Source organism: Pteropus medius, unplaced genomic scaffold, assembly GCF_902729225.1.
Source record: "Pteropus medius unplaced genomic scaffold, Ma_sr-lr_union100, whole genome shotgun sequence".
NCBI classification, from domain to species: Eukaryota; Metazoa; Chordata; class Mammalia; order Chiroptera; family Pteropodidae; genus Pteropus; species Pteropus medius.
In genome coordinates, this window is record NW_024355990.1 from 335777 (window position 1) to 362472 (window position 26696).

The window sequence follows — 26696 nt, forward strand, 5'->3', positions numbered from 1 at the left end:
GACACCGAACAGGGTGAATGTCATCCCTGTGTTCTTAGGTTTGTCACTTCCAGTGATGTCACTATTTAGGGACTCAATGCAAATGCTTGAGCCACTTCCTGGCACTTCTAAATTTTCATGACATATTAAAAAGCACCCAGAAACCTACTTTCTGCCCCCGCTGTTCTACTTGGTTCTTTCTCCAGACGGACTGTTTGGTGGTGATGCCTCTTTAAACCTCGGAGAGATCTGCCAGCCTGTACGCGACGTCAGTGCCCAGGTGGCTCACAGGCATCCTGTTCTAAGACCTCTCCTGCAGGGGCCCCTCATTCAAGAAACGAGCCTTTGTGTGTGGTGTTTGGAGTGTTTCTGAGCTTCAAAGTGCTAACAAAAATCACAAAGTGTTTGATTTCACTTTTGGGAAGAGGAATTCTGATTGTGTTTTTTTCCCCCCAGAATTGTGGTGGTTTTGGACTCTATGATTAAGGTGTTTACATTTACACACAACCCCCATCAATTGCACGTCTTTGAAACCTGCTATAACCCTAAAGGTAAGAAGCCCCAAGCGGGCCCAGGCGGGGACGCTGACCCAGGTGACTGCCATCCTCCAGGCGGGGCCTCTGAGCGCCGGTGCCGTGGCGAGCTGGGTCCTGAGGCACGGGCCTTGGGCTGGGAGACACCGGCTTTTGGCTTTTCCTTCTGTGCCCTGCCTCCTGGGTGATGGAGGCAGTGGTCCTGAGACCTCGCCTCCTGTCAGTCACGGGGCGGGGGCCACTTTCAGGGGTTTTCTCGCGGTGGCCCCCAGGGCCCGCCTCTACCAAGTTCTGAGACATTTCCTTCCCTCTTTCTTCTGGAGGGCGATATTGGTGGCAGACGTCATTACTCATTTTATCAGCTTGATTGCTGTTTAAGATTTTTGGTTTTTTCCTCCTAGCTTTATTGAGGTATAATTTACATAAAACTCATGGATTTTGAGTTTATCATTTGATAAGTCTTGGTAATTGTAAACTGTTGTAATTACCACCACAGTCAGCACAGCACAGCCCATCACCTAAAAAAATTTCTCCGGCGGTTCCCTCCCTGACCTGCCCATCAGACTTTGCTTTTTCAGACGTGCTCGATGTCCTTCCCTTGGCTCCGTGTTTAGATTCCTCCGTGTTGCGTGCGTGGCGTTCTTTGCTCCTTGCTACTGCCGGGCACTAGTACGTGGTGTGGCTGTACCACAGTGCCTCGCCGTCCCGGGCTTCTGGCGGCTGTGACTAGCAGCTGCCGCGAGGGCTCAGCTTCCACTCTGTGTGTGGATAGGTTTCTGTTTCTTTCGAGTGAGTACTGGAGCGTGTAATTGCTGGGGTGTATTGTGAACAAGTGTTTAACACTGTAAAACATGAAAACATTTGCCAAAGCGGCTGTGTCATTTTGCATTCCCATCGGTGACTTACAAGCATCCCAGTTGCAACGTGTCGTTGCCAGCACTTGGTATTGTTAGTCTTTTTAACTTCAGACATGTGGCTGTGATGATAGTATCTCTTCGAGGATGAATGACCTGGAGCATTGTTTGGTGTGCTTGTTGCCATTTGTAGGTCTGTTGTGAAGGTCTTCAAGTCTTTTGCCCATTTTAGAATCGTGTATCTCATTACTGAGCCGTAAGAACTCTTCCTGTATTCTAGATAGAGCCCTTGGTCTGGCATACTTCTGCAGGTATTTTCAGTTGGTCTGTGGCTTTTTGCAGAACAAAGATTTTCTTTTATGTTTTCTTGTAGACGTTTAGTAACTTTAGATCACAAGTCTTTGATCCATTTCGAGTTAATTTTTGTATATGGCATAAGGCAAAGACCCAGGTTCTTTTTTTTCTGTATGGATATCCAGTTTCTAGTACCATTTGTTAAAAAGACTATTTTTCTGCATTGAATTACCTTGGCAGCCCCCCTCCCCCCCTTTTTTTTTTTAATCAAATAAGTGTAAGGCTTTTCTGGATCCTTCATTCTGTTCCAGTGATCCGTGTTCCTGCCCTTAGGCTAATACCATGCTGCCTTGATTTCTGGAGCTTTAAAATAATTCTTGAAGACAGGTACTCTAAATTCTCCAATCCTGTTCTTATTTTATAAAAAACTGTTTTGGCCATTCTAGGACCTTTGCTTTTTCTTACAACTTTGAGTGTCTGCTTGCCTGTTCCTTCAGAAATGCCTGCAGAGACTGTAATTGTGACAGTATCGGCTGTGAGTGTCAGTTCCAGTCTGTGACCTGATGTAGCTCTGTCCATCCAGCCTCCAGTTTTCCTTTGCCACGTGTCCGTGTCCCATACATCTGTCGTTAAATTTGTAGTGCTTTGTTTTCTTATGCTATCGCTAATGGATTGATTTCAGACTTTACAGCTTAAAGTTCTCAGTGGCAGGCACCGTGAAGGGAGGCATTCAATAAGTTCATTCAGTAGGTTCAGATGTTTCCAGTTATGAGACGGTCTCATGGAAGGTAGCCGTGCTTGGCCCTCTCGTACCCTCTACAGTGGAAAGATTTTATGATTCTGATGTAAATGGAAACCACAAATAATCCCTATTAGATTTTCTTTGGGAACCAGGGAGCAAAAAGCAGATTTGGACAGGGCTCTGCCTATGGGAAAGCAGAGGCGTCGAAGATGCCCGGGGACCCCTGACAAGTGCTCTCTGTCTCTCTTTAGGCCTCTGTGTCCTGTGCCCCAACAGTAACAACTCCCTCCTGGCCTTCCCGGGTACACACACGGGCCACGTGCAGCTCGTGGACCTGGCCAGCACCGAGAAGCCGCCCGTGGACATCCCTGCCCACGAGGGCGTCCTAAGCTGCATCGCCCTCAGCCTGCAGGGGACAAGAATTGCCACCGCGTCTGAAAAAGTGAGTGCGTTTCCCTGTCCGCGGGGAGGCCCAGTGCTCCTGTGCCTCAGCGTGTGGGCCCCCGAGAGTCCAGGCTCCAGGCAGCGAATTTAGTGGTCTGGTCTCTGGGAAGTATTATGAAGGTGCCATTTTGCTAGACAGGGAACCGATGGCACTTACAGGACAGGTCAGCCTGGCCTTGGTGTTCCCTTAGGTGCGCACCAGGGAGCAGAAGCGTGGGGTTAGTCAAAGGCCTGCCCACGGGCCCAGGCACCAGGCTTCCCTCACTCCGTCCGGCCCCTGCCTGGTGCTGTCCGACTGAAGAGCCACTAGCCCTTCTTGGAAACAACGGAGGGGAAGTTGGGTTTTAGATGACGTGGGTGTTTGGGGGAAGGGTTATGTGGGCTAGCGGGTTTGTGAGTGTAAGTCATTTAAACTGACTATTGATAATGAAACACTTCCCTGTTTTTCAAAGGGGACCCTTATAAGAATATTTGATACTTCATCAGGGCATTTAATCCAGGAACTGCGAAGAGGGTCTCAAGCAGCTAACATTTACTGGTAAGGACACGCATCGTTTCACCCAGGAGGAGGCTGTTCCTTTGGGCTGGTGCAGTGAAATGGGCCCCTGTGATTCGGAGGGAACGTCCAGGCTGGGCTTTTCTCACCTGAGTGGCATGTCGGGGCAGGGGCTGCAGAGACCACGTGCAGGAAGCCCTCTCGTCACTGGCGTCCAGCTTAGTCAGTGTGCCCACGGGAGCACTGCGGCATGCTGGGTCGTCTGAGCTGGGGCGCGTCTGAGCACCGCTGTCCTGGGTGCAGGGAGCCAAGGTGGGAGGCGTTGGGTCGGTGGGCTTCGTGCCGAGGTGGACTGGGCTCCTGCCTCTCCCACGAAACCTGAGGCTGCCTGCTTTCTCTGCAGCATTAACTTCAATCAGGACGCGTCCCTCATCTGCGTGTCCAGTGACCACGGCACGGTGCACATTTTTGCTGCCGAAGATCCGAAGAGGAACAAGCAGTCTAGGTAGGCCCCGGAGTGAAGGGACTGCGCCGGCTCAGTGTGCAGGGTCAGCACTGTCCCGGCCCTTCGTTCGTGTCTTCGAAGTCACTGCAGACCACACGGTGCTAAACAGCGACAGCGTCGCTTCCCTGTTGGGAAGAGGCGTCCGCCATGATCCAGGCACCAGCCCAACGGCCAAGCTTGCCCCTGAGCTCCGGTGCCATCTCTGCGCTGCGTTCAGGACATTCAGTGGCGGTAGAAGCCCATGCCCCTTCTGGTTCGGGTTGTTTCAGGGCTTATTGTAAAGCCACTTGTAAGGATTTGGTTTTTTCACGTGCAAAATGAGTTAAAAGCAAAACCACTGACGCCAGGACCGTACGAAGCTGCTGTGTCTTTAACTCCGCCCCGCGGACGTGACGCCTTTCTTTTCTTTCTTGTCCTCATAGTTTGGCGTCTGCCAGTTTCCTTCCAAAGTACTTCAGTTCCAAGTGGAGTTTCTCCAAGTTTCAGGTCCCCTCTGGCTCTCCGTGCATCTGTGCCTTTGGGACAGAGCCAAATGCTGTCCTCGGTAAGTGGTCCTTCTGGGCAGGAATGACACCCGACTGCCAGCCCAGGTGCTGTGGGCACCGCACTCTGTCCTGGGGGTGCAGTGCGTCCCGCTCAGTGTGCACAGACGTGTGGGGTGGTCCCGGCTCCCTGCCCTCTGCTGGGCTCCCCAGGGAGTCCTGGGGCAGGTCATGGGTCCTTGAAGTGACGACCGCGTGCACCCCCAGGACAGCATACTCGGTAAGGAGGGAGCCGCTGGCACCCGCAGGTTTGCCCACGTCAGCGGCTCTGTGCTCCGCGAGGCCACTCGCAGTCAGCGCGGTGAGGGCCACTTGCTTTTAACGTGTGAGAGGGAACGTGAGTAAAACGGTTCCCTTCCATCACAGCCATCTGCGCAGACGGAAGCTACTACAAGTTCCTGTTCAACCCCAAAGGAGAGTGCATCCGGGACGTGTACGCGCAGTTCCTGGAAATGACCGACGACAAGCTGTGACTTCCCCCGCGGTGCCGTCAGCACCCCTGGCCGAGCACCCCCGAAGTGCTGAGTGTGCCCCTCAAACTCCTGGGGCTGGTGCTGGCACCCTCGGGCCTCGTGGGTGACGGGTGGAGGGACTATGTGGGACCTTGGGCTTGAAGCCACCTGCGCTGCCTGCTTTCCTGAGCAGGCCTTCACATTTCCAGTATTACAGAACCGCTGTCGGGGCCCTATGGGCACGCGTGGCGCCAGCGCTGACGGTCATTGCTCCCTGGCACTTGCAGCCGGCGCTCCATGCAGAGCTGGGGGCCATGTTGAGAAAAAGACGGACAGGTTGGAGTCTGTTTCTGGCAACAGATTCCACCGTTTTTATCGAGTTTGATGGGGAAGTGAACCAACGTCTCCACATTAGCTCTTAGAAGCAGATCTAGGTAGGTAGTGATGCCAGCGGCTTGCCTTAGAAAGGAGAAAGGAACTTTCTCCCATCTGAACACGAGGGAGACGCGACCGGGCTAGGCAGCACAGGGGGCGTCTCCCCGATTGCCATGCCACAGCCGTCTTGGTGCCTGTCGTGAGCCTGTGCTCGGGGAGTGTGCACACCTGCCGACGTCCCCATCTTTGAGCTATGGGAACTGGGGCGAACCCCAGTCCCACTGTGAGCAGGGCGCTCCGTGTACCGCCCGGGGTCTGCTGGCTCTGCTGGCGCAGCCCCAGGTGGAAAACGTTCCCTGTCGTGTGTGGGGACAGTAGGGCACAGACGTTAAACTCAGTCGCAGGAGACAGCACCACTTAGATTGGAGGGCGTGCGGGAAACGCCTGTCGTCTCAGCGAGGCGTCTGTCGGCGTGGATCGGAGCTGCAGCGCGTGCGCACGTCCCTTGCCGTCCTCCCAGCGTGAGAACAGCTGCACACTAACGTTTCAGAACGAGAGGCACATGACGTTTTTAACATTTGGTGACTGAGATAGGTTCCAGGCTCTATGTTGTACTACTTGAGGCATGTATTTTCTTAAATTCCCTTTGAAGAAACCTAATTTTATGGTTTTGATTTCAGGTTGCAAACGTTTAAAATCTGCAGCAGCAAGTCCTCCGTTTTGCGAGTTCTTTTCCTGTCATGTAATCAGCTAACTGTGGGTTTCAATGTAAAGTATGCATGTTACTTTTATGTGTATTTAATCATGAAATTTAATTTTGCACACTTATTTTTAATGTTTCTTTTAAATAAAAGTGACTAATTTTGTTGTACTCTGTACCCACCAAGGAAGAAGAATTGTATGTTACGAAAGCAAGCCCCTGGGTTTGAGGGCCCCGTGTGGGTGATGTTCGTTGGCTATACCGACTCTGACAGGCGAGCCTGGACTGTTTTGTGTGGTGCGGCTCTCACAGTGACTCTGCTCACACTTCAGCCCTCCATCCAGGGAGAGTGTGAGGCACCCTTCCCATTGGCAGCAGTGCTAGTTCATGTCCCCTCAGACCCTGTAGTGTGAGTGTCCTCGCAGTGCCTGGAGACAGCTTTAGGACTGGTGAGGGAGCAGGGCAGACTCATGTGGCAGGCACACCCTACCCCATCAGAGCCCACACAGAGCGCGCGAATGACAACGGACATGCCGTGTGATGTGTGAGGGAGCCCCGGCCAAGGGGTGCTGGAGTGAGCTGGGGAGCCACCCTGCCAGTGTGAGGCTCGTTTGTCCTCTGGGGGCGTCTATGTCTCGTCTGCAGGAGGCTCATGGAAGGCAGGTCAAGGGCCTGGGAGCCTGAGGCAGCCCTACGTGTGTGGCCTCGATTTTCCACCCTGGAGAGGTGGCCGGGGAATGGCAGTGTCCATGGTGTGGGGGCTGTCGGGCAGAGCTGTGGGTTCATTTAGAGTAGCAGGCTGTCTTTCAAGCTGTGACCGTGGATTTCAAGCCTGTGTCGAGAAGGGGTAGCTCTGAGCTGGGGCTCCCTGAACTTGGGTGCAGACATGTGACTTCCAGAACTACCACCCCCCCAGCCCCACCCCCGCCCCGGGTGGCTAGCTTTGACAGCGGTAGTGCTTTGTCCACCAAGTGTCACTGCAAATGTTCTTTCTTGTGGCACAGCCTTCTGTCGGTCCTTCAGGCCCTGGCCAGGAGGGTTCTGCACACCTCTCGGCCCCGTCTCTCCACCCCACAGGCTTCTAAAGTCCCTGTTCAGTGAGGCAGTTGCCTCGGCGCCCTGCAGCCTCCCGCCTGTTCTGTGGGTCCCGTCAGTGGCAGCGCCTTGCTTGGGGCACTGCCTGGGTCTCAGGCTGTCGCGTAGGGTGGTGCCGATCCACGGCTCGCGGCTCTGCAGCGCTTCTCTCTGCAGCCAAACCGAGGGGAAGAGGCCAGAGCTGACTTCACTGGGCTCTGGAAGCGGCGCTGGGTCGGCTACAACACTTCGGAACTTGTGCTGAAAGTCTGCTCAGGATGGATCAGAGAATACCACCCAAAACCAAAACGTCTGTTGTAAAATAAAGGCATCTAGAAAGAAGGTGAAGCTGAAACACTGCCCGCGTGCCACGTCCAGACGGCCACTCTTGGAAAGCCGCCCGCCTTCTGGGATGGAGTTTAAAGTTTTCGGTTGCATTAGGGGGACCGCTCTTTACTTTAAAAAACTCATGAACATAGCAGGATATACTTTAATTGTCCAAAGATGTGTATTTGTATTTTTTGTTACATAAAATTTGGAAATGGAAATCCCCATGCATATGTGTTTGCACACTTGTCCTGTTTCTTTGGGATCATCTGCAATTGCCAAGCCATAGGTGCGCATGTGTAAGATCCGACAAATGCGTGCCACTTCTGTGGCCGTGATTCTCAGCTTCCACACCCATTTTCACCAGGACGAAGCTCTGAGCACAATCTTTTTAACGCTGATGCACAGAAAGGACTGGCTCCAAGTCGGGTTGAATGTTCTGGAATTCCTCTGCTGGCCGCGGGTAATTGATTTACAAATTGCTTATTCACGTCTTCGCCTATTTTTCTGTTGGTAGACTTTGTCTATTTTGTTTGTGAGAACTCTCTATATAATCACCCGTTGTTATTTTTTCCACTTTGTTCGTTTTAGTTTGAGGATTTTTACTTATCTGTTTGCATACCTTGAATCGTTACGTGGTCTAATCTTTTTCCTTGGTTTCCAGTATTGGTTCATTAAAACTGCATTTTTCATTGGGTGCTATTTTATGGGTTCTGTCTCCACAGTTCGCTCGAATGGAAAGTGATTTCAAAGACTGTGATGAGGTAAGGGTCCCGTTTCCCCGCACACCGCAGGCAGGCCATGCTCAGACACAGAGCGACCCTGATTCTGGTGCCCCTCGTCTGGGCCGTGCCGCTGCCCTGGTGTCTGTCGCGTCCTGCGTAGCACTCCGGCACTCGTAAGTGTTCTGCTCTGGGCAAGAGTACGCAGCCGCCTGCCACAGTGCCAGCTGTCGGCCGCTGCATCGTTTGCCCACCGACGTGGGGTGCTGCTTCGTGGAGAGGGAGACCCTGGTTCTGCCACCCTTACGCGTTTCTTCCAGGTGAACTTTAAAAGTAATAGCTGGAATAATGGCTGAAAACAAGCAAGCTTTGATTGGAATTTCACAAATGCAGAAGTGATTGATCCTCAAGTGCTGAGAGACACACCATGTCAGGATCTCATAAATATTTTCTCCCCAACCCTCACGTGGTAGCATGTCTCAGATGATACCCTAAATGCACTGTCATTCAATTTGCTTATTTTTAAATGACATTAAGCTGTTCGACTTGTGGGGAAAGAAGCTTTAAGTCTTACTTTTGTCCTTGTGTCGTTTCAAACAACTGTTTTACAAAGTTACAATTTGGAAATCCGTGGTGTGTCTACCTGTGGTTTCCTTTGTATTTATCATGCACGGGGCTTGCTGGGCTCGAATTTATGAAAAATTCCAGCCATTATTTCCTCAACTAATCCTTCTGCTGTTTTCTCTTTTTGGGATTCAAGGGCACATACGTAATACCTTTTCTGCTGCCCACTCGCTGGTCATTGAGGCCGTTCGTGTTTTTAAAGTCTTTTTTCCCATTTTTAGCAGGGTCGCTTTTGCCGGCCGCTGAAGACCCAGCCCCGCCTGCTCCGCTTCCAAGCCCGGACCGCAGTGCGCGTCAGCGTCTGTCAGGTCTGGGCTGCTTTCCAGGTCCTAGCCAGCTTCCCCCTCCCTCGTCATGCGACGTTCTTTTCGTCCTCGTGCGCGTTCACCGTGTGCGTGAAGGCCTTTGGTGATCCTGGCACCTGGCGCTGAGTGATGTTCCTCCATCCTGGGTATGCGTCACGTTTACTTGCCTCGTGCTTCTAGTACTTTTGTGTTGTATCCCAGACAGCGCAAATGGTGCACTGTGGGTGTCACGGATCCTGTTACGTTCCTCTGACAAACACAGTTTTTTTGTTTAAGCATTTAACTGTTCTGAACCCAAACTGCCCGCTATCTCCCCGAGTGGGCAAATGAGGCACAGGACTCGAGGGGGCGCCCGGTCCGTGCTGCTGGGAATGGTTCTGTGTCTGTCAAGACGGTCGTGTTTGTCTTTTGCCCTGCTGATGTGGCGAATCGCACTGACTGCTGAACCATCAGCCGACTTCGCAGTCTCGAGATAGACCCCGTTTTGGTCGCGGTGTGTTGTCCTCCGATCATTCGGGTTTTAGTTATTGCCAAATTCGACTTAGTAATAGTTACGGAGTTTTCGGTGTGTGTATAAGATACTCACCTATGATTCGATTTCCTCGTGATGTCCTAGCCACACTCCGGTAACGTGGATTTCGGGTTAGCAATTGTGTGGCTTTGACATTGATTTTAAAACTCTTTGCTTTATGCAACAGCCACCAATGTGTAAGCAAACGTACGGTGGATTTTAACAAAAGCAAAAGTAGCCCTGGCAGCGCTGGCGCCTGGTGACATGGGGGTCCTTATGGCTCTCTCTCGAAGGGAAACAGCAGCACCCGTAGGGGCCGCGCGTGTTCACCCATACACGTGCTCCGACCGAGCCCAGCACGGGCGCACGCCGCAGTCTGACTGTCCTCTCTGGCCACCAGCCGAGGTTCTGTGGCCTGCGTAAGGTCTTTGCGATGCTGGGGTGTGTGATCTCCCAGCCTGTCATGGGCAGGGGGAGGTAATGGCAGTCCAGAGCCCGAGGACCTTCAAAGCACACACACGACTCAAGAAAATCAGTGTTTCCTACCTGTGTCGACACCTACAAGGGGGTGGGGCTGGATGTCTGATGTGTCCAGCTGACGGATTTTGGAATGATGGTGGCCTGCCCTCTCGGTGTCCCCTGGACCTGACTGTACGACGCGGTGTTCCAGCAGGCGGGAGCCCACTCCCACTCAGAGCCCGTGATGGTCAAGGCCACTGATTGTAGCAAAAACAGATTAACTCATTTATCTGAATGCGAGAAAGTACAAGGCTTCCGTTCTCAAAATCGGCCCCCAAACCGAGTCACTTTTCACTGCGAGGAAACGAATGTCCCGTTGCTCCACCGACAAGCCAGGCACACTAGGCCGCTTCGTGGTCAACATTCCGCCGTCTCTTGAAGGTCAGTACCTATGTCCCAGAGGTCACTGTTCAGAGTGTTCTGAAAACAGCCTCTAGGGTGGAGTGGGGGACGCTCACGCACCTGGAGGCACAGACCCCAGAGCGCGCTGCACTGCACCCAAGGCCGAGCTTTAGGACCCAGTGGGACCCCAGGCAGCCTGCCTTGTCTGCTCCGGGGGTCACCGGGGCCAGTGTCACAGTCTGTCTGTTTGTTAATGGGGCGCGGCGGGGGCGGAACGCCAAGGAAAATGCAGCAGCTCTGGCATTCGAATATGATCCTGTCCTTGGTCCACAGGACGAGGTTCTTCTGGAGAAGGACAGTGACTGCTGCAAGGAGCTTTCCGCTGTGACCAGGCCAAACTCTAGGCAGCTGGGACGACGACTTGCGGGGCTCCGGGACCATCTGCAAGGTGTCACCTGCCTGACCAGAGGGGCTGGGGGACGCAGAGCATACCCGGTGCGGGGCGCGTCTGCCGTCCCTCAGTCTCCAGGGACCCGTGACGAGGCAAGGGTGGGCCCCCGCTCTACAAGGTCAGAGTAGCACGCTCCAGCCTGAAGCCACTCGGCGTCCCTGGCCAGCTGGGCCGGGTCTGGGGGTGTCACCTCGCCGTGTCAATCATCTTTACCTCCACCTTCTTCCAGGTGCAACTTTGTGGTAAAACACCATCAGACTGACTGTTGCGATCATTTTAAAGAGTATGACGCATAATGTCAATCAAGTACATTCACAATGTTGTGCAGCCATCGCCTCTCACATTCCAGAATGTTCCGTTGCTCCAAAACAGGGACGAGGCCTGTCGGCAGTCACCGTCCCCCACCCCCAGCCCCCTCCCATCTGGCAAACACCAGCCTCCCCTCAGTCGGCCTGTTCAGGGCATTTCCTGAGTGGAGTCACGATACCTGGTCTCCCGCTTCTGGCTGCTCTCGGCCTGATGTTTGCAGGCTGCATCTGTCTGATAGGCGAGCACTGCCCTTTGCGTTTGAGCCTGCGGTCCCCGGGAGAGAAGGGGTGGTGGTGATGGGCTGGTATGGGGGGCCGGGTCTTCGTGGTTCCTCCCCCAGAACTGTCCCGGTCCTGGAACCCCCCAGCCCTACCCTCTGGGCCGAGACCAGCTCTGCCACCATCCCCACTCCCGAGGCCCAGTCCCACTCACCAACCAGTAGTAACTGTGCCCGGGGCACTTGCAGCCTTTACTGCCTTTAAAGTTCATTATACTTCCTTCCCGGGCTGTACCTGGTTTTATGAGTTTTGCCGTGTGCAGAGCTGCGTAGCCGCGGCCCCCTCGTTCTCACTCCCTTTGTGTCACTGCCCCCACCCCGCCCCGGCTGCTGGCAGCCAGCGATGTCCTCTGGCTTGCAGGCCGTGTAAACCAACTCGTGGTGCATCAGTCTCCTAGCGCCTTTGGAACGAGGCACCACAAACCGCCACTGAAACGACTCAGAGGTACGTCGCTCCTGGGCACTGGAGTCTGAATCGGCGTCAGCGGGGCTGGACCCTCTGTCCACCCCAGGCTCCCTTCTAGGGGCTGGCGGTGGGTCACACAACCGTCTCCCCTGCGTGTTTTTTCTCCTCTTACAAGGACCCCTGCCCTCGGATAAGCCCCACTCAGCGACCTGTCTTAACTGATCACGTCTGCAAACGCCCCACTCCCAAGCAAGTCGCACTCGTGGGCACCACATTTGGGGGGTGCCTCAACCCCCAGCATAGCGTCCGCAGCTGTCAGATCTGGCTTCTCACGCTCAGCACGATGCCTGAGGTTCCATCCGTGCAGCTGTGTCGACAGTGCACCCGAGTCGTGCCCCATGGTGACGGAAGGGCTCTTGCAGCATTTGCAGACTCGGGGTGACATATGGCGCCGACCCCCACACCCAGGCAGACGTGTGGGAGCACACGAGCTCCCACCTCTCGGGTGCGTCATCTGGGCGAGCACTGCGACACGGGGTTCAGCCCGAAACGCTGTTCCGCGCCTGCCGGCTGCCCAGGTGACGCTCTGCTCAGTCCTTTTATCCTCTTCAGAATTTTCATACGTTTATTTTAGCCGAACCGAGAACAAATGCCAGGGACCAAGACCGCAAATGCTCCCCCTGCAAAACTCTGGACAGGGGTGTTTTCTTCCATGTTTGGCAGGACCGGCTAGTGCTACCTGGGCCTTTTCTTTGTTTTTATTGTGAGACTCACATCGCCTACGACTGACCATCCTGTTACACGTCGGTGGCGTTTAGTAGTCAACGTCGGGCAGCTAGCATCGAGCTCTAGTGCCCCGCAGTGCCCCTGCCTGCTGAGGAATCGGTCCTCGTTTCCCCACATCCCCTCCCTGGTAACCGCTGACCTGCTTCTGTCTCGATGCGTTTGTCACCTCGGGCGAATCACACAGCACTGGCTGCTTAGTGTGGTGTTTGAAGGTTCACCCAGGTTGTAGCCCTTGTCAGTGGCCATTCCCTTCTGTAGCTGAAAATGACCCCACTGTGCGGATGGGCCACATGTGCGCATCTATCCACCGGTCGGTAGACAGTGGTCGTTTCCTTTTGGTTGCTGTCGACATCCCTGTAAGGCCCCTGTGGACACGTCTGCATGTCCCTTGGGCGTATGCCATGCGTGGAACTGCTGGGCCTCAGGGTGGCTCCACGGTCAACCTGCTGAGGACCTGCTAGGCCGCCTCCTAGAGCGGCTGCACCGTTTACACTCACGCCGGCCATGCGCAAAGGTACCCGTTTCTGCGCGTCCTCCCTATTTCCCGGGTGTGCCGTACCATGAGCGCGGTCCTACTGGGTGTGATGCGGCCTGGTTCGCCTCCTTGATGACCGTGATGCTGAGCGTCTTCGCATGTGCCTGTTGGTTATTTGGAGAAACATCTATTCAAGTCCTGTGCACCATTTTTTTTTATTGTGATAAAACGTACACAACAAATTTACCATTTTTGTGCACTATCCAGTTGCCTTAAGTACATTTGCGTTTGTGCCTCCATCTCCAGCGTTTTTCGCTACCCCAGCCTGAAACTGCCCGTTAAACAAAAATGCCCCATTTCTCCCTCCCTTAGCCCTCGGTAAGCTGTTTTCCTTGCTCTCCATGAATTTGATTATTCCAGGGACCTCATGTAAGTGGAATCATACAACATCTGTCCTTTTGAGTCTGGTTTATTCACTTAGTATGTCTTCAAGGTTCATCCATGTTGAGCCTGTGTCAAGAGTTACACTTGCTCATTTTTAAAACGGGTGGTTTTTGTTGAGTTTAAATATATTCTGAATATTAGGCCCTTATTAGCTATAGGATTTTCAAATGTTTTTCCCACTTTATAGGTTGTCTTTTCACATTCTTGATATGATGCACATTTTTAACTTTTATGAAGCTCAACTGATATACTTTATTGTTCCTGTTGCTTGTACGTCTGGTGTCAAACTTAACCCAATGCTAAATCTGGAGTCGTGAATATTTACCACTATATTTTCCTCTAGTACTTTTATAGTTTTAGCTCTTATGTTTGGGTCATCGATCCGTTTTGAATTAAGTTTTTAATATGAAATGAGGTAAGGTTCCAGCTTCATTGTGTTGCATGTGGTTATTCATTTGTTGAAGAAACTTTTTCCCCAGTGAACGGTCTTGGCTCCCTTGTTGAAAATCGTTGGCCCACAGACGTCTGGGGTAATCTCTGGACTCTCGTTCCATTCCATCGGTACACTTGTCCTTACGCCAAAACCACACTGATTTGACAACTAGCCTCGTAGGGAGTTTTGATATCAGGAAGTGTGAATCCTCCAACTTCCTTTTTCTCCAACACTGTTCCAACTTGTTAGGGCCCTTAATTTGAAGACTGGCATTTCCATTGACGTTGTGACGGGGGCTGTACTGAGCCTGAACTTGTGGACAGCTTGGGGCACGTTGCTATTTTAACAATGCCAAATCTTCTTACCCGTGAACATAGGGATGTCTTTCCATTTATTTAGGTCTTTTTAATTTCTTTTGGCAATTGTCTGTAGTTCTGAATCTATAAATCTTTAATCTCTGCAGTTAAACTCCCTCTGGGGTGTTCTGTCCTTTTGGATGTGTTGGTAAGTGGAGTTGGTTTCTCAATTTCCTTTTGCGTTGGTCACAGCTGGTGTACAGCAGCAGGAGTGATGTTTATGTCTTGGTTTTGTGTACCACAACCTTGCGGAATTCGCTTCTTAGCTCTAGTAGTGTGTGCGTGTGTGCGTTCTATGGGATTTCTATCTGTACAGTCATCGGCAAATGAAGGCGGTTGTGCCTACTTTCCCATCTGGATTATTTTCTTTTTCTGGCACACAGCTTTGGCCGGGACGCCGGCACGTGTGGAACAGCAGCCGTGGAAGCCGGTGTTCTCGTGTTGCTCTAGGTCTCAGACGACAAGCTTGGCCTTTCGCTGCTAAGCACGTTATCAGCCGTGGACTTCTAGGTTTTTCCTGCTTGGATTTTGTGGAGCTTCTTGGATGTGTAGATAGATTCATGTCTTCGTCAACTCTGGGGAGTTTTCAACCATGATTTCTTCAAATATTTTCTCTGCCCCTTTTCTTTCTGGGATTCTCATAATACATATGTGGTGTGCTAAGCCTATAGGCCCCTTAGGTGCTGTTCACTTAAAAAATTTTTTTCTTCCTGCTGATTAGATGGGGTTATTTCAATTACCCTTTCTTCAAGTTCACTGATTCCGGTGCCTGCTCAGGTCTGATGCTGAACCCCCTACAAGTGAACTTATTTCAGCTATTATACTTTTCAGGTCCAAAATTTCTATTTGGTTCCTTTTATCATTTCTATCTCTCTTTTGACTTCCTGATTTGTTCATACACTGTTCTGATTTCTTTCCGTTCTTTGGCCGTGCTTTCCATCAGCTCTCCGAGTGTATTTAAGACAATTAAGTTGAAGTCTTTGTCCAGGAAGTTCGGGTTCTGGGCTCCCTTAGCATGGCTCTGCTGATCCCTTTTCATGTGAGTAGCCCAGCTTCCTGTTCCTTTCTTTTTTCTAAGTTCTGTTGACAACTGGACGCTTTGGATTTTGAAGCATGGTTAACTCTGGGCATCAGATGCTGGCCCCCACCCCCCAAGGGCTACAGTTGTTGCTTGATAAAGGTGTCCATTTATTTAGTGACTTCTCCAAAGTATTCTGCAAAGACCGTATTTCTTGTCACGTGTGGTCACTGAAGCCTGTTCCTTTAGCTCGTGTTCAGCTGATGTTTTGCCAGAGACTTCCTTACATTCCTGGACCCAGAAAGTTTTTGTTAAGGTTCTTCGGTCTTTTTCAACCCCCCTCAACCCATGCTGGCAGGTGAGCTGCTTCACTGTGGGGGTGGAGACAGCAACTGGCTTCTGAACCAGCCCCTCAGCGAACCGCCGGGCAGGTGAACTTGGGAGGGAAAAAGTCCCTGTTGTCCACTCTGGCTTTGGCAAGTAGAACTGGGAACGTGGGACGCTGTCCCCACAGCCGCCTGCCATGGGGCTGGATGACAGTAGGAACCATGTGCCGCGCCGGAACTGACATGCGCCAGCCCTGCTGTATCGAAGCACCTGGACGCGCGGGTCTCGGAGCAGGCGCCACAGTTCCCGAAGTGCGCTGGGTTTTCGGCGGGGCCCAGGTCCTGGAGCGCGCTGCTCTGCCGTCCTCCGTGACGTGGCTCCTACAGGGTCCTCCGCTGGCAGTTTCGAATTACAAATTCAACTTCATTTGTCAATGTCGACAGTTTATGTGTTTTAAGGAGTTATTCCATTCTATATAAATTGTCAAATTTAGCGTAGTTTTCCACGATTGGGTACAGGGGTGTGGTATAAGGCCTGTAATCACAGTTCAATGTTACGTGTGGCCTTGACCCCAGTCTGCGTGGGAGGCGGGGAACGGCCCATCTGCAGTCTCACTCCAAAAGATAAAGGCCCCGGCCGATCAACCGTCCTCTGGAAGCGGGCGGGCGCCCTTCCCGCTCTCCCCCGAATGGGCGGGTGTCCCCGGCTCCCGTTCCCGCCCCCTGCCCTGCGTCTCCTGCGTCCCAGGCGCACCTCCTCTCACCACATCTTCGCCAACGCCGAGGCAGACCCTCCGGCAGCAGGTGACGGCTCCGATGATGGGTAGATTTTTTTGCGCGATAAAGAATTTTCAATTAAGGTATGTTCACTGTTTGCTTAGTGTCCTTTTCAGCACACGAGAAATAGACTCCAGTACGGTGTAAGCTTATGTGTTGGGAAACCAAAAAAATTCGTGTGGCTCACTTCATCGGGACGTTTGCTTCGTTGCAGGGGGTCTCCCACCCAAATGGCAGAATCTCCGAGGTCTGCCTATACGGGAAATTTAGCATCCCACTTTATTTTTATTTTATCTTCGTCAGGTAATCTTCAAAGTAAACTTTTCAGCCTACTTCAGAATTAATGTTTTACCACTTTGAGTGAAATGCAGAGACCTCATAAACCTTTCTTCCTCATTTCTAATTTTGTCAACATATTACACTTACATTCAATTATAATGTTATAATTTTTACATTGAAAAGTCAGATGTGTTTTAAAGAACTTAGAGAGGAAAAACTAGTTTATTCGCCCAGGCATTTACCATTTCTATCGATCTCTCTGTTCGTTCCTGAAGTTCCAAGTTCCCATTATTTACTTTTTGCCTGAAAAACTTCTTTAGCATTTTTTAACTGCCCTACTGGTAAAGAACTGTCTTCCTTCATCTAAGAGTGCCTTTATTTCATGTGCGTTCCTCATATTTCGTGCACACTGTATTCTACAGTGAGTTACTTTCAGCCTTTCAAATTTTCCAGTCATATGGCCTCTGTGGCCTGTGATGAGAAATCGGTAGTTATTCAAAATGTGACTTTGTACACGATGACACTTTCTTTTTGCTGCCTTCAAGATAAAAGTCCTCGGTTTAGTCCTCGGTGTGCCTTGATGTTGTTTTCTCTGGTTTTATCCTATCTGGGGTTCGTTGAGCTTTGTGAATCTTTAAATTTGTCTTTCACCAAATCTGGGGCATTTTCAATCATTATTTCTTTAAAATTTTCATTTAAGCCATTGTCTTTTTCTTTTGTGCTGGGAATCCAACAACACGTACGTTAGATCCATTTACATTGTCCCAACGTCCCCAAGGCCTGGTTTGTTTGTTCCCAAATGATTTTGTTCATCCACTAAATTTCAGTCACTTTTGAGTTCAGGAGCACTTGCCTTTACTGTGTGGAGGATGGTGACACTACTTGGAGCCACACAACACTCATGTGTCCTCTGACCTTCCGGCACATTGAGGTCGACACCTGTCCACTCCTTTCCCTGTGGCGGTCCTCCTGGGCCCTGGTACGTTGACTAGTTTGGGCTTATATCCGAGACTGGGAGTCCCCTCAAAATCTGGGGAATGCTGTTTAAGCAGGCAGGCGGTCTGGCGAGGCTTGGCCTGCACGTGCTGGCCCACTCCTCCAGACCGTGGTTCCGGTGTCAGTGTCCCCAGGCCCGTGCCGTGCCGTCGGGCCCTGTGGTGCACAGCAACAGGCGCCAGTCTGTAAGGTGGTTCGGTGATTTGTCCTCAGGTCAGTCCGAGGCCGGTGCAGCTCAGAGCGAACTCAGGATGTCACACAGCCTCGGGGGAATCTTCCTCCGACTTCCAGTCTCCCGGGACCCCTCTTCCGGGTCCTCTGGCTGAAAGGCTCAGGTTCCCGCTTCCCTTTGGTGCTGCACACTCCCCAGGACTGGCTCCTCTGTCGGGCCAAAATGGTGAGAGAGAAGCAGAGTAACACCCCCGCCCCGGGATCCAGGCGCCCTTTCCAAGGCTATTTCTCAAGTAAGTGGTCTCGTCCGGGTCCAGCTTCCTGAGTGCCCATGGTCCATGTCCCACAGGGTCCCCAGGATGCCGGCCAGCACGAGGGCGAGGGCTCTCGAGCTCCCTGGCGTCTCGTCGTACTGTGCAGCTCTGACGCTCGACTGTCCTAGGGTCTGTGCCAGGAGATGCAGAGGGGACATCCGCCAGACCGGGTGTTGGTGGTGCCTCCAGTTTTAACCCCCGCCCATCCCTTTGCTCAGGCAGTCAGCCAGTCACTTTACTTACTGTCACTGGCTGCGGGTCGTGAGCCCCGGGAGACGCATGGGCGGAGTGCGCTCATGGCACTGGGGTTCCAACAGACATTTCCAATACCAGGAAATTTGTGCCACCGGGGTCGTGAGTGCTGGCAGGGAGCAGCCTGGGGTGTCGGTGCAGTGTGGTGGCCCGCAAACGCCCGTGGGGAGTGGGCTTCCCTGCGGTGACCCTCAGGGCCACTTTGCAGACTCCTGGCAGAGCCACCGCGTTGTTCTCGTGCCTGAAGCGGAGGGCTGCTCCGCCCGATGTCGTTTTCCTGGGCAGAGGTCGGTCACCCTCCGGGACAGCTGCCACCTGTGTAACTTCCATGGCTGGGGAGCCTCGCGAGCTGCCGGAGGAGCCTTTCCTGGGAGAAGGGGAGTCGGGCTCGAATGTATTTGCAGGCTCTGCGAGGACGTGGACAGCTGAGCTGGAAATCGGTCCGGATCCCCCTTTGTCGGGCGCGGCTGTCATGCTCTGGGGTCAGGGCTGAGACGCGGTATCCTCGGGAGAGCAGCCGTCCACGCCGACTGCCCGCAGCTGGATGACCAGGGCGCGTGAGGAGCCCGAGGAGCCGAGCCAGGTGCCTCTTTAGACAGTGTCTTCCTCTCCCACATGGCTGTCCCAGGTCCTTTGGTGACCTTGATTCGTGGGCTGTTCCCACTGTCCATGACCCAAGCCCACCTTACGTGCCAACGCCCAGTGCCACGAGGGCTTGGGGCCTTCGGCCTGCTCAGAAAACAGCAGTGAAAAGGCAAACAAACAAAACAACAACAAATGCCTGTGTAATTTTACCAAAATGACAATGATACTCTGCATTCAATTAAAATTAATAAAAATATTTTATTGGATTTCAGGAACTTGGTACTTTTAAAATTTTAAAACTTTGCAAACAAATCACCACTATGCTTTCTAGACTAGTGGGGGTCAGGGCTTGGAGACTGTCATCTCCTCACGTCACACGGCACAGAATTCCCAAGCCCTGGTGCCGCCCACCGCTGTGGCCACGACACTCGTCTCCTGTTCTGGCAAGCACGACGTGGGGGCGGTGCGCTAGGAGCTCCGCTGTCCGTGTGGGGCACCACCGACACAGAGGACGGTCAGCCGTCACGCAGCCGCCTTGGATTATTGTGCCACGTGGTCACAGGTGAGCGTCCCTTCTGGGTTTTGTTTGGTTCGGGGCAAAGCTGCTGAAATGAAGTTGACAGTCCCTCAGGGGGATCAGAAGTTTGGCAAAGGTCACAGCAGAAACTTCCTGAAATGAGACACTTGGAGACCGAGAGCGGACAGCTAGAGCTGTGACACGATTGGGCAGCAGGGACACAAGCTCGGTGACTCTGGGTGTGTTGAGGGCTCTTGGGAATTCAGAGCTGAACTGGAAACCATGGTGAGGTGCCTGGACTATGGCGGTTTGCTAATCCATGTTTTTTTCCTGCCCCCTCCTGTATGCCACTCAATGAGCCAGGTGAACATGGTGGAGAGCAGGGCATGCCCTCGCCTCCGAAGGCACGCGCCCCTGCCTCTGAAGTTCGGGAAAGGTACTTCCCTGCAGCCCCGGCGGGAGCCCCTCTGGGAGCCCCTCCGGACCCGAACGGCTGCGTTTCGGGCTCAGAGAGAACCAGCTGGACTGGGCTCACGCAGGGCAAACGGGCCGAGTCCTTCTTGACGGTGACGGGCACGCTGCCGTGTGGCCGTACAGCATCCTGAGGTGGTCTTGCCCATGCACCTACTTAGAGCTCACTGGGCTGCGGCAGCCGTGACAAACAGGTCTGGACCCCATGCGTAGGACACGGCACAGTCTGTGTTACTTTGCAAACTGCAAACCTTCTGAGTAAAAAGACAAGTAAAAATATACATTCTAAGGTATTTGTAAAGTGCCTGGAAGATGCAGACGGCTGCCCTGAGGTGCTCCCACCACGCTTCGGTCTGCAAGGTAGACTGCGCTACCGTCTCACACGTGGTCTCACTCACTCGGTGGTTTCGTTTTATTTTTTAAATGGCTGATTTATAAATCCAGCTACTGTGCAGTGCTTTCATAATTTTTAATATGCATTATCTGCAGTAACATTGTGACAGCGCCTTACTGTGGGTTGACACACAATACTTAGAACAGATTTATCATATTTGGTCTTTAGGTAAATAATAAGTGTTTTAAAATTGCCTAAATATACCATTCTGAGCCGTTTCATTCCACCAGGAAAATACAGGGTTTTTTCCTCTCTTTAAAAAAAATTAAATACCAAAATAACTACATTTAAATAAATAACGTTATGATGATGACATTTAAAAATTCACAACCAGGCCAAAGCCGGCTTTTTGTTGCCCGGCGGCTCAGCCCCAAGCCCCCGGAACACTCTGGAAAGGCGAGTGCTTCTCTTCCACAGGGGTGTGACCAGGGCTGGGGGCCGGGGCGCCTGCTGCTCACCTCTCACCTCGTTTCCTTTCTCCCGCTTTAATGTCGTGTAGGAGAGGTCGGCCCCGGTGCTGGGTCAGTCCTGAACGGTCCAGGGAGATTTCCTAGTACAAACCAGAAGGCGGGAGACGCTCCCACGCCTGACCGCCGGGCGCCGTGTCCACACGGTTTCCGCTCCACCGGCAGTGGCTTGCGGGGCGGGGCGGACGGTGGCACCAGTGGGGACGGCACCTAAAACAGCAAACGCACCACACGAAGGTCCGCGACACTTGTTTGAAAGGGTGAGTGACGGAAGATCGGATCTCTTCCGGAGGAGGTGGGAACAGTTCTGTCTTAAACATACACCATACTTAGGAGACGTCTTTTACTTAGAGTGGAAAATTATACTAGGGACAAAGTCAACACAAAGAAACGAACAACAAAAAGGAGCTGAAACAGAAACAGTCAAGTGCAGCCCGAGTCCGGCAGGTCACTCGTGCAGCCCGGGGTGCAGCCCGGGGTCCCCCCGGCGGCCCCACGGGCACGGAGGAGTGGCCCCAGCAGGGGCCTGTCTCTGCTCGCGAGAACAAGCAGAGCTCCCTGTGTCTGCGCCAAGCGGAGCCCGCACCCAAGGGCCCGTGAGGCTCCCAGCGTCCCGGGCGGAAGTGGAACAATCTGGAATGCCAGGACAGAAGGCACGGCCAGTGCCCCGGTGCCCCGGTGCCCCGGTGCCCCAGTGCCCCAGCGTCCCAGCGCCACGCCTGACAGCAAAACGCCGTCTGGCCGCCGGCGCCAGCCCCACAGGAGCTGAGGGCGGCGTGGCTCCTGTGTGTCCCCTCGCGGAAGGCCAGCGGGTCTGCGGAGTGCAGAGCTGGGCGCCGGGCAGGGAGGCGTGGCAGCATCCGTCTCAGTGAGCGGTTCCTTCAGGTGTGACTTGTCTTTTCAAGGGTTTTAAGGCCACCTGGGTTTTGTGTTCTCAGTGCTGGGCAACCTCCAACCGCAGGGCCCCTACCCCCCAAGGACGCGCTCCGACCGTCGGTGGGAGGCAGTGTCTCCTTTTGGCACCAGAGTTGGCAGGAAGGCGGGAAAGCTCCCCAGGCGCTAGTTCTGGATCCCCTTCTCCCGGCCGGCCGCCGGCGCCGCGTCCACGCTCACGGCGATGACGATGCTCTCGCCGCCCTCCGTCCTGACCCGCTTCAGCTCCGGCTGCTCCGACTGGTCGCCATTCTGGCGCTTTGTGGGCAGGGATGCCGACGCTGACGCGTGCGTTGCCAGCATGTGCAGAGGACTTGCCGCTGCTGCGAAGAGACAGTGAGTCAAACCCCAAGGGACCCCAGGCACCCACTGGCTCCAGGTTCTGACCCGAGGGGCAGCTTCGCCCTCTGACCTGGATGGACCGAGGTGGCCAGCCGGGCCCCTGGAGACTGCGTGCTTGTGGGCATCTGTATGACAGATGAATCTCTTTTATTACTTCTAAGAGCGAGCCACCTGGACAGAACCCTGGGGGAGACTGAGGCCCAGGGTCAGGCTACTGCGGGACCAACAGCAAACGGCTTTGCTGTCGCAGCCTGGCCTCACGTCCACGCTGACGCTCCAATCCCTCTGCATGTGAGGCCGGGGGGTCATGGGGCACAGGTGAATGGGGCCCAGGAGACCGTCCCCCCCTTGGCCTCCTCCCAGGCCCACCCACGAGGGTTGCTCCCGAGCTTAAAAGTGCTGCTTCCTCAAGGCGAGCAAGTGGAACTGGGCCAAAGAACGGGGGGGAAGCCACGCCCAGGAGACCCCGGCTCTTCCCCCTCCTCCACTTCCCCTCACGCCACGAGGGGGTTTAGGGCCCAGGCAGGTGGCCTGATCGAGATCCCATCTGCCAAGAGGCGTGCACGCACGCAAGCCTGAGTGCCGCAGGGTCCGCTGTTGGTGTCGCGGGCTGGGATGCACGCCTGCTGGGTGGTGTGGTGGCTCTGGGTGCCAGCAGTGCACGCGCTTCGGCAGAGGTGCCCTACTTTGCATGGCACCTCCTGCAGCCCCGTCCCACGAATGGGACTGGAAGTTGAGCGAGGGGAGAGGGAGGCACGTGGAACGAACGCACCGCGAAGCCACAGGGCCATCCTGAGCAGAGAGAGCTGACGGTGCCACCACGCCGGTGAAGCCCGGCCCGTCTCTAGGTCCCCACCACCCCAAGGGCCCAGCAGCCTCCTGTGTGAGGATCTACAAGTCCCGTGGGTCAGCTCTACCTCAACAAGGCTGAAAAAAAAGGAACCAGACTGGAGAACGGACACATTCTGCCTGAACGTTTTACGAAGGCACAGGAATCAAGCCGTGAAGCCCGTCACAGGGGCAGATGCGGACCGATGAAGAGCCTGTCTGCGCGCAGACCACACACCTGAGGCCAGGAGACGATGCGCTGCCGGCATCAGGACAGATGTAAAAATCAATGACACAGAACTGAACCGAGCCCGTGCATCTGATTTTCAACAAGGGAGCTGAGACCACTCAGTGGAGACAGAACAGTTTCTTCAACAAAGTTGCCGGGAACACTGGATATCCACGTGCAAAAGAATAATGTCGGGCCTTACCTCGCATTATATAAAAAAGTTAAGTCCAAATGGATCAAAGACCGAAATGTAAGAGCTAACCCCTTCAAACCGCCAGTGGAGCAAGGCGAGTCTTTAGGGTCTTGGACTTAGCAATGGCTGTGGCTATGAAAGCACGAGAAACAAAACGGGAAACAAACCAGTTGGACTTGATCCAAATGGAAATTTGTGCATTAAAGACATCAAAAAAGTGAAAAAAACAAATGGGAGGAAACGTGCAAACCATGCATCAGAAGCCAGTTCCAGAATACGTCAGAGCTACAGCACAACAGGACAATCCAACGAAAACATGGGCAAAGGACTGGACGCCTCTCCCGCCAACAAGCGCGCGGACAGGTCTTGGTGTCCCGCAGTGTTAGGTTCTCACGGCTGAGAAGGCAAACATTTCCTCAGACGAAAATTAAAATTCTAACCGTCGGAACCAAAACGCTGAGCGCCACCCTCGTGGAGGGAGCACGAACCGGCCTCCCCGCTACCCCGCTCACCATTGTTCGCCTGGCCGTGGGCAGCGCTGGGGATGGGCACCACGTGAGTCCCGTTTTGCGTTACAGTTTTTATTGGTAGCTGGTGCTGACCCAGAGGTGCCTGCTGCACTATGGTGACCGTCTGGACAGGAGGAGCCTGTGACGTCTGAATGACCCGGCTGGCAGTGCCCAGTGTGGCATGGCTGATCGCAGGAATCGGTTCTACTTTCACTGAAATTAAAAGAGTAGAGTGACACCACTGGTCCCCACAGGCGGCTGACAGAGACCTGCGCGTTCCCAGCGCAGTCGGCGGGCGTCTCTGAGGGTACGGAAAGCGCCCCGCGACGGCCCCGCCGCTCACCTTTGACTTCGCGGTGCTCGCCATTCTCTTGCAGCTCTGCCTTAGGAGGGGCCAGCACAGCCGCCTGGGTGACCACGGCCTGCCCGGCGACGGTGTACGTGCTGGCTGGAGCCAGGCCGGCCACGCTGGTGACAGACACTGCCGGGATCTGGTGGACGACGTGAACTGTCTGCACCACGGGCTGCTGGGAGGTCGAGGTGGTCACAGGGGCAGTAACAGTGTAGGTGACGGGCTTGATGGTCGGGGGCAGCTGCCGCTGCACAGTGATGAGAACGGGCTGGCTGGACAGAGGTGAGCCTGCCAGGGACGACGGGGGAGGCGTGAGGCTTCTGCGTCCTGGCTTCCTCCCGCCGGTTCCCAAACCCGCCAACTGCCACCACACACTGACAGACTGACGACGGACGCAGTCCCTGCACCGCGTGCCAGACCCTCCAGCGGGGTAGCTGGCTCGTCTGAGCGCTAACGGCACGGTCTCCGCTCTGTGCACGCTGCTCACAGCAGCTCGTCCCCCAGTTTTCCTTGTGAAAAAGCACCGCTGACGTGGCTGGAGGAGACTGCCCTCTGAGGCCCGACTGAGGCCACGCTCCCCTGGGATGGAAGTCTCCACCGCCCAGCGGGTGCAGCGCGCAGACGGGCCGCAGTAAGCTCTGCCAGGGTAAAAGGGGGAATGCGCGGAAGACAGGAGCGACGGGGGGTGGGGGTGGGGGTGCCAGCAGGGCCAAGAATGGCGACATCAGAAGGCAAATCCTGCTGGCCAGTCAGGCGCATGGCAGGGCGAGCCCAGACACACCACACACTGCGTGTGTGTGCTGATTCCCCAGGGCACACACTTTTATTCTGCACGGCGACTTTAAGCTGCCAGATGCTCGCCTAGTCATCAAATGAGTACTTTCTGCTGCCGGTCAGTGTCTAGTTTACCTCAGGTTATCTCCTTTGGGGGGATCTTTTTCACAGTTTTTGAATGACGAAGCAACGGAAGCGGGTTAATGCTAAGTTATTTCAGGCATCTACACAGCTCACACAGAAGAGCGTTCAGTCATGCTTTAAACGCTCAGTGCTACCAGTTTTCAGAGCCTGTGAGGCAGCGCTCAGGTGTGTGCAGAGGGTCTTAGGCCCACGGCACACAGGACCGCTGGTCCCGTGACGAGCCCCCCCTCTGGCCGTGCCAGCCCCCGGCAGCTCACCTGGTGCGCTCTGGGCGAAGCGCGCCTCCTGGATGACAGCGAGCTTGGGCTGCGCGGCGCCAGGCTCGGGCTCCAGGGGCGCCGGTGACCCTTCCCTGGACAGGCTCTCGGGCGTCTGGGCGCCGCTGGAGTGAGCGGACAGCACTCCGGCGTGGTTAGGGGAGGCCGGGGCACTTCTGTGTTGTCAAAAAGACGACAGGGGATCTTTAAAGGTGAAGCGCTCATACAGCTGCCTTGTTCTAATAACGTGTATTTTGCAAAAAAAGGGGTGTCATTTGTCTTCCGCCAACCGACTATACTCCCCTAAGTCCTCCTTTCTCTGTGAACACCAGGGACTGACAAGGACACTCGGCGAGGCTCGCTCGGCTGTGCCGGGGCCGCCGTGTGCCGGGCACCGCTGCTGCAGGCCCCGGGGGACTGGCTGCCCTCTCTCCACGCGCCTGTCCACAGTCAGGCAGTGGGAGCCGGCCGTGTGAGAGCGGGTATGGGCTGCTGACTCAAGTTACGGTCACTTCATTTGTTTAAAAACAGTACGTATTAATAAAGCTAAAAATATGTAATTTTAAAATTGGGCAATAACATTATGCAAATCGATCTTGAGTTTAAGCCGCTAAAAGATTTTAAAGAGCCTCTCACACACCAACGGAAAGGAGACACGACCCATCCCACGGCCTGGCTCTGCTGCGTAGCGACTTGTCACGTTACAGTACGCAGCGAGTCGCTGACGCGGCAACCGCTGCGTGTGAACGGGGTGTAAGTGAAACTACAAACGGCCCGAACCGTTTGGGGTGCCAGGAACAGAAACACAGCACTGGCACTTTTTTTTCAAATCCCCGTCCCAACCTTCAATCAGAATGCATTTGGTAGCTCCTTCATTTTCAAAAGGAAAAGTTACCAACACATCGAGGTGAACGTACCGACCATTCAGTGAGGTCTTCCTGTTTGCCTTGTCCTTACCTAGACGAGAGTGGTCCCACAGGGGTTCTAAAGCAAGGCACGCCCCTAGGCCGTCTTTTCCTAAAAGCCTGCTCTATTAATTTGCTCTCAGAGGCAGGGTCTATCCTCCAGAATGAGCCTTTGCCTGGTTCTTCCTGGGAACGTGGTACTTTGATGAAATAACGATTCAGAGAGAGATTGTGGCGAATTGAATTCTATGAAACATAAAAAAATACGTAGAATTCATATATTTCTTTGCTGAGAAAGAAAAATGTGCTTCATTTTAGTGCCCTGCAAAGCAGGAACCTGAAGGCAGCGCTGTGCTGGAAGGGGCGGGCCCCGCCCCTCATCGGCT

At 53.9% G+C, this 26696-nt stretch overlaps 2 protein-coding genes across 6 annotated transcripts in view; one reads left to right on the plus strand and one right to left on the minus strand.

The window, feature by feature from the left end:
• WDR45B (WD repeat domain 45B) overlaps positions 1–7724 on the plus strand; it is a 41020-nt gene extending 33296 nt beyond the window's left edge. For both annotated transcript variants that reach the window (XM_039859460.1, XM_039859461.1), the window contains 6 exons: positions 436–530; positions 2654–2844; positions 3299–3384; positions 3746–3847; positions 4270–4391; positions 4756–7724. In XM_039859460.1, the coding sequence (XP_039715394.1) occupies positions 436–530; positions 2654–2844; positions 3299–3384; positions 3746–3847; positions 4270–4391; positions 4756–4862 (703 nt within the window). In that variant the 3' untranslated portion in view covers positions 4863–7724. The remainder of the gene's footprint in view (positions 1–435; positions 531–2653; positions 2845–3298; positions 3385–3745; positions 3848–4269; positions 4392–4755) is intronic.
• An 11504-nt stretch (positions 7725–19228) lies between these two features.
• The window catches only part of FOXK2 (forkhead box K2), a 44256-nt gene continuing 36788 nt past the window's right edge, over positions 19229–26696 (minus strand). For 2 of the 4 annotated variants that reach the window (XM_039859424.1, XM_039859425.1), the window contains exons 5-9: positions 26363–26556; positions 25406–25581; positions 24222–24518; positions 23882–24091; positions 19229–22100 (exon numbers count right to left, since the gene is read on the minus strand). In XM_039859424.1, the coding sequence (XP_039715358.1) occupies positions 21904–22100; positions 23882–24091; positions 24222–24518; positions 25406–25581; positions 26363–26556 (1074 nt within the window). In that variant the 3' untranslated portion in view covers positions 19229–21903. The remainder of the gene's footprint in view (positions 22101–23881; positions 24092–24221; positions 24519–25405; positions 25582–26362; positions 26557–26696) is intronic. The other 2 variants (XR_005652114.1, XR_005652113.1) reach the window with 2 other exon arrangements.